Source organism: Misgurnus anguillicaudatus, chromosome 16 (assembly GCF_027580225.2).
Source record: "Misgurnus anguillicaudatus chromosome 16, ASM2758022v2, whole genome shotgun sequence".
Classification (NCBI taxonomy): domain Eukaryota; kingdom Metazoa; phylum Chordata; class Actinopteri; order Cypriniformes; family Cobitidae; genus Misgurnus; species Misgurnus anguillicaudatus.
This window is the reverse complement of record NC_073352.2, coordinates 13,650,955-13,665,146: the sequence shown is the minus strand read 5'-3', so window position 1 is coordinate 13,665,146 and position 14,192 is coordinate 13,650,955. Positions and strand designations below refer to the sequence as shown.

At 37.2% G+C, this 14,192-nt stretch overlaps 1 protein-coding gene across 2 annotated transcripts in view; it reads right to left on the bottom strand.

Annotated features, from left to right (window-relative positions):
• glra1 (glycine receptor, alpha 1) overlaps positions 1–13,797 on the bottom strand; it is a 62,045-nt gene extending 48,248 nt beyond the window's left edge. For both annotated transcript variants that reach the window (XM_055178919.2, XM_055178921.2), the window contains exons 1-2: positions 12,900–13,797; positions 6,925–7,049 (exon numbers count right to left, since the gene is read on the bottom strand). In XM_055178919.2, coding sequence (XP_055034894.1) covers positions 6,925–7,049; positions 12,900–12,946 — 172 coding nt within the window. In that variant the 5' untranslated portion in view covers positions 12,947–13,797. The remainder of the gene's footprint in view (positions 1–6,924; positions 7,050–12,899) is intronic.
• Between the last annotated feature and the right edge of the window lie 395 nt (positions 13,798–14,192).

Sequence of the window (14,192 nt, the reverse complement as noted above, 5' to 3'; positions counted from 1 at the left end):
AAAAAGTGTAAAAAAGGTTTTAAAAGAAGAGAAGAACATCAAACCCAAAATCAATAACAGGTGCACCTGACTGGATCAGTTCGATGTATTTTATACTCAGGGTTTCCCGCAGCACATTTCAGTTTAGGCGGCCCGCCTAAGCTTGGAAACACTACCGCCTTAACCAAGTCGTCAAAAAAAAAGGCCATCAAGTGTATCTTGAAGAATAGCGCGTACGCGCATTACACCTCGAGCGGGGACGCTCGCCACACGGCCAAAATGAGAAAGACGTGGTTTGGACCGTCACTGTCGGGAGGATAACTAGCCAGTTGATAAAACATCTCGGAGAATAGCGCAGACGCACTTCACACCGCAAGCGTGCATGCACACCACTCGGCCAAAATGAGATAAGACGTGGTCCGTCATTTCTGGAGGATAGCAGTTGATAAAACACGTGTCCGTTAGAACTGTAAGTGGACTTATGTTTTAGGTTTATATAAGCCTGTTATTGTATTAGTCTATAGCAAATTTAAAGAAAGTTAGCTGGTGATTTTTGTTGTTTGAGCAACCTGCTAGCTAGGTTGGACGTGCCTGTTGATTAGATATAATTGTTGAGCGCTCTTGCTCACTTTATTTATGTGCATTATTTACATGCTACAGAAGTTACACTCCTTTAAGATAATGTAATTAATAGTGGGAAATAATCAGTTTTTATAATTTTTGCGCTATCTATTATCGTTCGCCAGACGTTCTACAACATCTGCTTTAGTTTGTGTTTATTAACCCTTTAGTTTCACTTCACCACGCAGCTATTCCCGTTAGAGGTAAAAACATTTAACTGATAAATAATCTAGTATGTGTTCATTTTTTGTCAATGTTTCGTCAAAATTAAGTGTTTTAAATAAAAATATTTACATTTTCATCATGACGCATACGCGCCGCCCCTTTGATTGCCACGCCCTCGGCCCCAACCACACGCCCGAACTAAAAAAAATTCTGCGGGAAACCCTGATGCTACAGGTCACATATGTAAGTTTTATTCTGGCACCTTACAAGGCCCGATCTCATAGCACTCCTGAACAGACTGTGAAAAATTGCACTGGAAATTAAATAAGTCGCACCCTCGACTTCGAATCCCAGTAACAGAAGTTTTAAAATTAAATTTCCATGCATGATAGTGTCTGCACCCCTACGAGGATTAAACCAATTTGTAGGTGATGAGCTAAAACGTGTAGGAAAAATTTAAATCAGATCTAACCTTCCTCTGTCTCAGATCGCTCTGTTGTGACGTATTCTTAAAGGCCAAAACATCATTCTCTAGTGTAACCCTAAAGCAATTCGTTTCCACCATTGTGAAAAAACAACTCGCACCACCTCTGCCAAAACTCTGGAAAAACATTGCATCACGTCATGTAACAAATTCATAGCCTTTAAAAAGAAACCACAGATCTTTAGCATGTCCTTGTATATTCTAGGGACCCAAAAGTTACTCTTTAAACACATCATCCAACAGCTTCACACGATAAACACCCGAAAGACTTTGAGTCTTCCTCTCTCATTCTTCATCATCTGAAGCGAGTGAAAAGCATCAGTAGGTTCGCCATTGCCATTTGTATGTGAACGCTACACCCCCGCTCATTAGAGTATTCCCATTAATCCTATTACAGTCCCATTAAGCATGTGCTGATAGCACAGAATTAACATCAAGCTCCACCAGCGAATAATGCTTCGGTTCTGCACTTCATAACATGAATGAGGAGCAGATGCAAAGAGGTAAAATACAGGACATCCAAAAAGAAAATCAAAAAGCAATCAGTAAATATACCGCAGCAGACTGTATATTTACAAATGTACACTTGTCTCATAGAACCCATTCAGAAGCAAAGTGACATAGTAATCAGAAAGCATTACACGGATCATGACTGTAATGCATCGTGGCAGCTAATTTGAAACGGGGCAGGTGCGAGACCGCTGGTCTGAGGGTGAGGGGGAAGCCGGAGCAGCCGATGATTGCACTATTTGGGAGGATCCGCAGCACCTCGTGGCTGTCGGCCCTGTTGCTCTTCACATTGACTGATGAGAAGGGACAAGGTTAACGCGGGTACCGGAGACACATCTGCACTCCGCACCATTCATCACCAGCGGCCGCAGATTACGGCTCCGGCTAGCTGCCTGTCCGCGGACGAACGGTCCCTATCCCAGGTTCACCCATTCCCAATTTGCTACTTTGATCTGTCAAGAAATAGTCTATTCAAGGGAAAATGATTTCGATTACAGAGACTGAGAGGTGAAGTGTGTAATTTTGCGACACTCCTGTAATGAAATTGCGGACAGGTTTTTTGAACACTGAGTTATCGGCTAGACAAAAATGCCACTCCCCCAAACGCATCTCATTGTGACAATGTTGCTAGCTTAGGCTGCTCGGGATGCTCGAATAAACACCCTACGCACTCCTAAAAAAATAAAGGTGGCAAAGATTCTTTATGGGACAATTTAGGTTCTCCTGTGGGATCGTGAAAGCATCTTTATTTTTATAAAGAGTTTAAGAGTTCACTGCAAAACTAAGTGGCTTGCCCTTAAGTCATCTTTATGGGATGGGAGAAAGTACTTTACCATAGAAAAAAATTACACACTTCAACTGTACTAGAATGAGAAAAAGTGCCAACTTTCATCATTCGTTGATTGAACGGGAAAGTGGAAGATGTGAAAATATATCAATCTAGCCGCATGGGGTGCCCCAAATATGCCAGAGTTTGAGATTTTCGTTTCGATTGAATCCCGGCTAAATCATTTGGAAGGATTTCCCACAGTGAGTCCCAGTCATGATCAGTGTAATTTCTTCTCATGCCGGCACATTCGTTGCTTCAGGCAAGTCTCATCATTTTCACTTCATTTTTTCACTGTTGCTGTACGACCAAATTTGCGAGAGAGGCAATAATAAGAGGAGGTGAGCTCCTCCTCACCACGAGCTTGAGAAAATCTCTTCTCACATTAGATGCTGTTTGCGTAGGAGCGACCCTCTAAACGTCCTCGCTCGGCTTCGGTTGAGGACTTCCTCAGAAGCGATTCTTACATTATGTGAGTTTTATTGACGTGGAGTGGAGAATATTGGCCGTGAACCCGCGAGCTTCCCCGCTCAGCGTGAACTTACACGGTTGACTGGACGGCCGTGACTAACTCTTGTATTTCATAATGTCCTGGCTGGTCATGTGACCACATGTGTCCCTAAATTGTGAAGTGAATGCATTACATAATGAGATTACAACAGCGGGCCAATGTTGCTGTTTTTTTTTGGAAACAATTATTAATTTACATTGTTATTTCATGACCTCTTTTTGTATCAGTACATTAACATTCGAACAGTTGCAGAGTTTATGAGGTGCACAATGAATTTGACTTCAAGGTCGTTTCAAGTGAGAAAACAATCAACCAGCTGTGCAAAGTAAAATGCAGTTCACCATAAAGAAGAATGCAGCAAAGTCAGCAAACAGCAAACATTTAAGATGTCAGAATTCATTCACCATATCACAGCACTAACTGCCAACAAAAAAAGACATAAATCCTTTGCCACAAGCAAGGTTAAGATGCAAGGCCCCTCATAATCAAACAGGACCATTTAAGCGTTCAAGCGGGTTTAACAGTGCAGACAAGGTCCCAATTGGATACATTGCTCCGATGTTCCTTTTATTAAATGATGCTATAATCAATCTGTATTTTTTAAGGAAATGCGACACAGTCTCAATTTCTCCTAAAGGCATAAATATACAACATATATATTTGAAAATACATTTTAGAAATAATATTTCTTTTAACAAAGGTAAAACTTTACAATAAGGTTGTAAAAGCATTAGTTACATGATTGTACTTTTCAGCATTTATTAAATTATTTTGTTAATGTCAGTTAATGCCAATACAGTTATTCATGTTAGTTCATTGTGCATTAACTAATGTTAACAATTACAATTTTGATGTTAAAATAAATGCTGAAATTAACATGAACTACAATTTTGTAGAAGTATTGTTCACTATTAGTTCATATGCATGAACTCATTTTAACAAATACAACCTTATTGTAATGTGTTACCAGAAAAAAAACATGCAAGATCAAATATATGAAAATCTAACATTTTTACAAATAATATGCATTCAACATTATCTTTTGAATAAACACACTACTGTATATACAATATATTTAAGTGTTGAATAGCCTAAATTTTATATTCACACAGTACAGTAAATTAAGTAAAAAAAGAACCACTACACCTCAATAGGCGTTTACATTTATGTGTACACATTTTCCAAGAAATTCTCCTTAAAATATTTTTTCAAACCGATTATTTTTAATATTTACATTTGACAGATACTGAAATAGCTTTGGAAGAAAAATGTTGTGTATCTCCAGGAATAGCCAAGAAACAGGCACACTATAATTTGTAATGCTTGACACTGTTGAATATAAGGAAACCTCTGACATGTATCTTGCAGTGGCTATTTCTAACATTGCCAGAGCACATCACACTATATAACTTATAAGTACCCAAGTACCACCATAGACATACACTCAGGATAATGATAAAGATCATTCCTTAAACAGGAATGTAGCCAGCTTTGAAACAGGTTTCTAAATAAAACTAATAGCATAATTCATTTACTTCATTTTAGCTACAATATGCACTATATATATTGAGAAATAACAGTAGGCTACTATTAAGAGATAAATGGATAGTTCTATCAACATTTACTCACCCTCATATTGTTTTATACCTGTATACATTTCTTTGCTCTGCTAAACCCAAAGGAATATCATTTATAATCAAGCAGGAAGCAGGAGCACAACTGACTTCCATAGTAGGACAAAATACTATGGAAGTCAATGGTGCTCAAAAACTGGTTACAAACACTGCTCAAAATATCTTTCTTTGTGTTCAGCAGAACAAAGACATTTAGACAGGTTTAAAACTATATGAGGGTGAGTAAATGATGACAGAATATTCATTTTGGGTGAATTATGTAATAATTAAATATATATAATAGAGGAGAGCAGGGGCGAAAGTAAAATTTTTCAGAAAAACGTAATTTTAAAAGATAATGGGTCTCATTCACTAAGCATGCGTATGCACAAATGTATGTGTGAGATGTGCGTATGGATGTTTTCACGAACAAATCGTGATTCAACAAAAACCTTTGTATCAAAATGTCTTCTAAATGTACCCAAACATTCAAGAAAACCTAAAACCAATCATACACAATAATCACGTACGCTATAATCAAATACTAGGCTATAATTATAATGTTTAAAATAATGTTGATATATATAATGTACATGATTATATTTTATGTTATAATATTTTCTGTATTATATATTATTATACATTATCTATATTATTATTATTATATACATTATATTATATATTATTATAGCCTACTTATTTTTTCTACACATATAAATAAGATGCACGTAATGACCAATTTTCACGCTTTCCATCCTCACTTTTTAAATCTCTATATGAAAGGGTCTGCTTAAAGGCGCTCTAAGCGAAAATCTGTGTGACGCACGTTACTTTTTGTTGATGTTTAAACTGTTTTCTAAAAACGTCAATCACTTGATTTCCTGTCTGTTTTATTTTAGATACAGATGCGCGTCTCTGTCATATTAATTAAATGTCATATTTGTTAAAGCATTCAATACGTCTTTAACGTTACTCTGGTTGTGGGCAGAACTGGCTTCCTCCAGTGACTCCTAAATAAAAAATGCTAAGAAAACAGAACTTTACGGATAATAAATATGATCATAGATTTCTTTTCGAGCTCTTTTGCTTCTATGACAAACTGCTCTAAAATTTTCTATGGACTAGCGCTGCGGAAAGCCCTTATATGGAGCTAGATTGGGCGTGTTTTATGCAAATTGACAACCTTGTACATGCAACCGCTTATGTAGAACACTTCAAATTCACTAACGTAATAACAAGTATAAGAACAAATGAATGTGCGTACGCACGTGTTGTGAATTAGGCTGAAAGTTTTCGTGAGAAGTTCAAGTGTGCGTATAAATACGAAAAAGTAAGCAATTATTAGTGAATGGGACCCAATGTTTTAGACAGAGATATAGTTTGCTGTGGTCAATAACTCACAAGCGTGGTCTATCAATATCAGGTGTAATTTTGAACAAATGTAAAACGACTTCAGTATAATTTCACTTTGAACGCAGGTACAACAGAACAAGAGATTTTTTGGTTACACTTGTTTTTAGTAAATATACATGCCCATGACCTTGTAACTGCCAACATATTATGTCGTTATTAAATCATTAAATTACATTTTCATTTGAAATTTCCGTTTCATCAAATGTTTCAAAAGCAACCTGACAGTACAAACTTGAATTGTTGAGAAAAAAAAAAATTTTCAACAGAATGAACATTATAAAAATTAAATGAAATCAAATTAGAGGATGTGTTACAGCATTAAATAACCTGTACATTGATCAGTACTGTAACACATGAAATAAAACAAAACGCATTATAAGAAAAAAATTACCACTTTCCATGATCAAAAACAGCTTTCTGGACCTATATGTGCGAAACAATAACGAAATATCGAAATATTTGTCAGCTCTGTCAAGGGTTGCGTGCTAAAGATCCTGTCATAGTTTCGGAATGCAAATGTTGTCAGGGCTCGAAAAAAATCGCTTTGTTACTTTCGTCCCAGTTCTCCCCTTATAATATAATCTTGTATTGTACAGGGACATTGTGTGCGTTGGATTTGAAACCTGTTGAATTATTACCATATTAGATCACCTGTGTTTATAGTTTATTTTTGACAAATTCACTTTATTCAGTATGAAAAAAACATATACATTGCAATCTATTGCCAATTCTTGAATGCATTTGAAGGTCTGCGTGGCTATATTCCTGTGATATCCAATAGTGTATTGGTGGATATACCTACCTTTAAAATTAGGTCTGATTCTTGCATCGTAACCAGACACTTTTCCCATAAGCTTGTCCAGGAATTCTGACGGGGGCATGGGAGAGGCAGCTTTCCGTGCTGCTGCCTGTTGGGACGCTGCCAAGCTGGGAAATTCGAGAAAGAGAGACAGGGGCATTAAAGAACTGTTCACCTGCTGAATAAAGCCGTCGTCTCGACGAAAGCATCAACAATGCAGGACAAGCACATTATGAGACTTTCCTTAATTATTACATTTTCTGCCCTGAGGCATGCTGATGAATTTCAGACTCGAGTCGCGTTTTTCATTTCTAGCTGAAATGTTGCATCATTTGCTGTAATTTTCAACACTGATACAAAACAAAGGAAATTAGAAAAGTTTTTAAATGCATGCAAATCACCACAGAGAAGTTAATTTAATTCTACACCGACGGAGAATCCTTGAAAAAAACTGAATGAATGTGTATATTAATTCGGAGATCTCGTCACGCATAAATATCCGTGTCTTCATTTGCATTCGATTACATTAGAATTTAATTAGTGATAATATGGTACGTATCTGTTCCTCTGTTAGCACTGTGTAACCTATCTGCTGGGTTTATATTAAATGATAGGTCACTAACTGGTCTGAAAGTCACATGATCCCTCATCCCATGGGCTTTTAGCCAATATGACCACTTTATGCCGATTAGCCATGCTTTTAACTGCTTCCAAAGGGCTCTTTAGCAGGCCTGTTTTTAATTGTCAAATCTCCTCTATGCATGACGGATTTTAAAAACCTCTTTATGTCCTCCCACATATACCACATCCCTTGTTTTTTAAACCAACAGCATTCAGTGCGTCTGAAGAAAAATAAAGGATAATAATCACAAAAGAGCCTGTGGTATATTGATTTCACCTAGGTCCTTGAGACATGCTTCTTTTGCTTGCCAATTTCATGGCTCCTTCTTTGGGGAAATTGCTTTATTTTCCTAACCAGCCATTGAATCCTGTCTAACTGTTTTGGCAGCATATCCATTATTCTTTAACATCTATTGACTTCCTGCGTCCAGTCCTACTTTTAGTTCGGCCTAACCGATGGTCTTTTCTGTTCTGCACATCATTATTCTTTTTTCTCATTAACATTTACCGGCGTCTGCTTGAGTAACTTTTAAATTGGAAGAATCTTTGGCATTTAAATGTGGATACATCATAGAGCGAAATTTCCTAGGAGGTGCTGATCTAGATTTCAAGAGCACAATAAATCATCTTTCTTGAGAAAGAAAATCTGCTTCAAATATCAAAATGCTGAAATAAACTCCTTCTTTGAAGCATAAACCAAATTGTATGCATTTTAAATAAATGGACAGTGATTTTATAAATGAAATGTGTGAATTGTTTTTCATATTGACTCAATTCAAATGCGAACACAGGAACAAAATCCATTGTGCTGTACGCTTTTGCAATGTAAACATAATGAGATTAGTCATGGCACGTCAGATTATGGAGTCTTCTCTGTATCACTTTGCTGTCGAAAAAAAAATCTTTTGTGGCTGTGTGAAATCTCAGGATGCAGTCTCTATTAGTTTTGGTCTAGTGGTGTCTGGCACACGGAGAACCTGGACATGTAGTGTGGGTTCTTGACTGAATTTAAACTGTGTCTCTAATAATTAATGGTTTCACTGATCAAAGCAGCACTGCTAGACAAATGAACCTTAATCAATACTGGCCATGGCGGTGGAGGGGGTTTGATGCTTCTGCTGATGTTGCAAGACCCAAACCAGAAAATGCTGCCAGAAATGATATGCAAATAACCAAGAGACCTGCATACTTTAATGTGAGGATCCAATCATTAGCCCTAAGTGTAGCTCATTATGTTCTTAAGACCACTGATGAGCAGAATCCTTATTGATCTTGCATTTTGTAACACTCGAGAAATCAAAGCCCCTCTCTGACACCAAGGCGCCATTTCTTCAAACCGCTCTTCATTTCTCAGTGTGGTTTCCGAGCTGAAGTACAGAAGAAAACATGTGAGCAGATTCAGACTGCTACACACTTTTTTGGGGAAAATATAGAAATTAGACCTTGAAAATATGGAGAGTTTGGTTTTTAATACGCAAAACATCCATTTTTACTAATTTCACATAGCATCTTTAGGTTATAATAACATTAAAAATTCAAATCCATAATTTGTTTTTTAAAAGATTTATAATAAAAACTGATTATTGTTTTCACAAAATGCAATAAATCCATGACTTTTTTTCTCAAAATGCTATAAATCTATTGAATCAACATACAAATGTGCATTGATCTTTGCCATGCTATATTCATTTAGTTGACTACACTGATTAAAAAAATAAACATTATTGGCATTAAAGGATACGTCAATTTTCTTAAATAAATCCAGATAATTTACTCACCACCATGTCATCCAAAATGTTGATGTCTTTCTTTGTTCAGTCGAGAAGAAATTATGTTTTTTGAGGAAAACATTCCAGTATTTTTCTCATTTTAATGGCCTTTAATGGACCCCAATACTTAACAGTTTTAATGCAGTTTAAAATTGCAGTTTCAAAGGACTCTAAATGATCTCAAACGAGGCATAAAGGTCTTATCTAGCGAAACGATTGTCAATTTTGGCAAGAAAAATAAAAAATATGCACTTTTAAACCACAACTTCTCATCTATCTCCAGTCCTGTGACGCACCAGCGCGACCTCACGTAATACGTCATCATGTTGTATGTCGAATGATACTAATTAATGTCTTTGTGTCAGTTAATTGTTTAAAATGATCCGCAAAATGTGCATTTCATATATGTAACACATGACCTTTCGACGTCATTACGCATTTACGCGAGGTCGCGCTGGCTTGTCACACAGCAGGAGGAAGAAAAGAAATTGTGGTTTAAAAGTGCTTTTTTTCTTGTCAAAAATGACAATCGTTTCACTAGATAAGACCCTTATGCCTCGTTTGAGATCGTTTAGAGTCCTTTGAAACTGCAATTTTAAACTGTATTAAACCTGTTAAGTATTGGGGTCCATTAAAGTCCATTAAAATGAGAAAAATGTTTTCCTCAAAAAACATAATTTCTTCTCAACTGAACAAAGAAAGACATCAAAATTTTGGATGACATTGTGGTGAGTAAATTATATGGATTTTTTTAAGAAAACTGACAAACCTTTAATCAAAACACTTACTTTGTCTTATTAAGAAGACTGTCGTCCTTGGGACGTCGTCACTGAACTTTTTTGACATTGATCAGATATAAAATGTTTGGTCCTGCTCAATTTTCGTTGACTTTGAATATAATGATGAAAAGTTTTTCATAAGATCCCCACGGGGTCAATGTGTTAGCACGAGAGAAGCTTGATGCTGTCGTGTGAGAACAAGCAACAGCCAACATTTTTTTTTTAAATGGCGTTTATCTCCTTTTGGAACCAAACTCTTCATATTTCTTTTTACACTTCTACATTGTTCGGTTATTTTTAACCCATGAATGGATCAAAAAGGGCCAACTCAGCATTTCGAGCTGAAACCACCCAGCGTAGGTTAAATTACAACCCAACAGGTTGGGTTAGTAATTCTTTCGCCCAGTGCTGGGTAGAAAATAATCCAGCTTTTTTATATAGAACAAGAAGGTGATGATTCATCAATTGCTTTCACACTACAGCGACAGTCAATGTTATTTGTGCTTTGATCTGCTTTGGTCTTTGCTGATAAATGATGTATTTTAATGCCTCAGCAGTTGGTAATGAACTTGTCTAATAGCGGTGGTTAGAAACACACACAGAACTTTGTTTGGGCAGGCAATTTTTTTGTTGAACTTGGTGTTTTTCTTTTCTCGGCCTTAAATGAGACAATTAGGTTTAAATAGCACTACAATCAGACACACAGCTGAGACCATACACACACATACACACACGTATGCTTCATTGCTGCCACTACCTGTGTATATACAATCACCAAAGAGGGTCTCTTAAGAGCAAAGCACAATACTAAATGTCGCCATTAGCTGATATCAACCCTTGGGGGTTCTGTGCAATTTCATGGTTTTCATAGATGAGCTTTGCAAAGCGATTTCAGAGAAACAATCACTAATGCCACGTAGCGATGCAAGTACATTATCAAAGGCAATGCAAGGAAACATCTAGATCTTTACCAAACCAACATAGAGATGACGATGTAAAATATTACAAAAAATATAGTGCACGTCCAAGGGTTGGGACCAATATGTGACCCGGCATCTAAAGCCATTTTTTGGTGATTTACTGTTTTCTACATAAAATCACTTTACATTATGTTAAGAGCATTTTGTGAAAAAAAAATACCTCTAAATATTTTATATTGACCGAGTAAGGTCATGTCAAAGATTGAAATCAATCTCCAATTCACCAAGACAAAATGTAAATTCATTATCTATTTTTTTTAAGGTTGGGCAGTCATGGCTAAGCTACAGCTTCCTATATTTGGAAGCCATTTCCATTACTGTAATTGTAATTGTAGCATTACCTGCATACAATGTTTCTCTGTGTGGTGACATAACATCATGCCTGTTTTATGCATGGGCGGTAAAATACTCGAAAGACATTTACAGCGTCTCGCATGATGACAATCCTTGCATGGAAAATGGGCAAGCTTACACGAAAATCAATTACAGTGACGCAATTCATAGGGCAAATGATGTTTGTGTACGATTTGTATTTGTCAGTGATATTGGCATTGGCAGAGTGATCAATGTTTAGTAATAAGTCTGCATGTGAAATGAGCCTGGGACTGGGAAAGAGATATCAATTAACAGGCGCTGCAAAGTTCAGCAGTAAGAGCTGAGACTGCAATATCCTGATTCTAGTTCATTAACTAAACACTGCACACAGAATGCAAAACAATTACTGCAAACCACCAGCTAGACACCGTGAATCAAGCCCTGTTACAGTACATTTATTATGATACTGAATTCTTACCTATTAGGATAATGAGTTAGGAAAAATAATAACATGAAACCGATTTAAGCTTGGAACAAATTTTTAAATGAGCATCACATTTTGTGTGTGTGTGTGTGTGTGTGTGTGTATTTTCCAAACTAAAAAATTCAAGTCAATTTGATACAAAATTTAAAATGTTAAAATTGGTGGCGTGAGATTTTTACACTGTCGTCTTATGGGACTGCACTAAACAATGCCAGATCTGTGAAAACCCATTAATTTTAGTAAAACTATTATTTGAATAACACATTTTGTGTGTGTATTTTTATTAAACTAAATAATAAAATTGTATAAATGTAAGAAAATGGTGACATTTAATCGTTAAATGACAATTGTAAATGCTCTCTTATGACTGCGCTATACAATGCCAGATCTGTAAAAACAAAATAATTTTGTGGATTATATACCATTAAACCATTATTACATGCATGAATGAATGAATGAATGAATGAATGAATTAAATGAATGAATGAATGAAGGGAAACAATGAGATTGTAAGCAGGCACTGACAACAAATTTAAATTTGGAGACACATCCTCCCACTCTGTGTTTTAACCCTTTGATCTATGGTTGTTTTGTTTTTTAACTATCGACTGCCTCACCATTTAACGACATTTTTTTTTATAAATACACCCATGACTGACAGAGTTGCAGTCAAATTGCCTGTTGATAACTTCCTATTCGTCAAATAGCCACTAGTGGTCGCTGTTTGTCCGGTTTAACAGTAATGCTTTGCAGGGAATGACTCGGATGGCTGAACGTCACGCAATTATGATTTATGAGTTTATTATTCTCTTTTCAGTCTCTAGACATGCATTTCCACGAGCAATTTTCTTTTTTTAAGCATGTTAACACGTCAATCGTTATTTACAATTGTTTAGCTTATTTCCTGAGACACAATATTCTCAACAGAACAAAAGTAATCGTGTATATCAGCATAAAAGAACACAAAATACGCTGAAAGTATGCACAAAATGAAAATGATGATACGTACGTATGATACCGTAATACGTACCTGAAAAATACAATAGTTTCCCACAAATAAATCCCGAGTGCGAACATCGTGTCGGATTTGAGTGGATGTAGTTAGCTACAGCTCAGTGCGCCCTACAAATCCCTCTCCACTCACTTCTGAGGTGAACGATTCGTCCTTTGCTCGTTTCCGATTCCCCAAAAAAAGGCCACAGAAATCTCAGGATCGTACAGACGAGCTGATCATGTTTTTCCCGACAGAGGCTGTTCAGGTGAAGCCGAGCTCCGTGTCAGGACCACGGACAGAGACTCGAGCGTGCTGCGGGATTTCAGGTGGCAACGGTGCTGTGAATGAACTCGATGAGATCAATTTCAGCTGCTCATTCCCAGCGATCCATAACAGCTTTAGATGTGCAGTCGGCAAATATATTCATCCCAAAACACATCGGGCGATATGCGCGAGCGATTTCAAACAAACGCAACTACACGCGATCTCCTCGCAGCGTCGGAATGCCACCAAAGTCAAAGGAAATCTGTACACGCGCGTCTTCTCTGTACCTCCGAGGCTCTTTTCATACGCATCCCAGTGGGAAAATGTGTCGCTTTGAAGCCACACGCTAGGTTTAGCTTCCTCTGACCGATGTGCTCCTGCAGGTAGTCTTATTCAGTACGGACTCGTTTCCCAGGGGTGAATTGTTACTGCTGCATGACGCTACTTCCATTGTCTGGTCCAGTTACGAGACGCTGCTCATTTTCGCTTTCAACGTTTCCCTAAAATCCTCGTGATAAATGGCAAAACATGAATGTTTTAGCACACAGAGTCTGTGCCATTGCACATAAGGCGCTCATAAACGCTAGCAGCTTCACAGTATTTCTTGCTGCAGTCATTTACTAAACTCAAAAAGCAGCTCATGCACTCTCAACACACGCCCACATGCCGCTGTCATTGGTCTGATTGGCACTCCAGACAAATGCATGCTCTTCGGATTGGAGACGCGGGCACTGCCATATGTTGAGCTTTGAGGGTTGCACTGAAGCCTTGGGTCGATATTTACTTTAATGTTTAGGAAAAGACAACACAACACAAAAAGACGGTGGATGGTGACCGACAGTGCTTATCAAGAAGTGTTTAAACCAGCTGGGGTGAGATGTTCACAAGTGCACCTTTCTGTTAACAAAGTGTAAGATGGGTAACCTTAAAAGAGCTTGATACACTCTAAAAATGCCTGTGTTATTTTTTACCCATAATGGGTAAATATTGGACGGAACACATGCTGGGTTAAAATGACCGCATGCTTGGTTAAAATGACCCAATATTGTTTTTATGCAATCATGG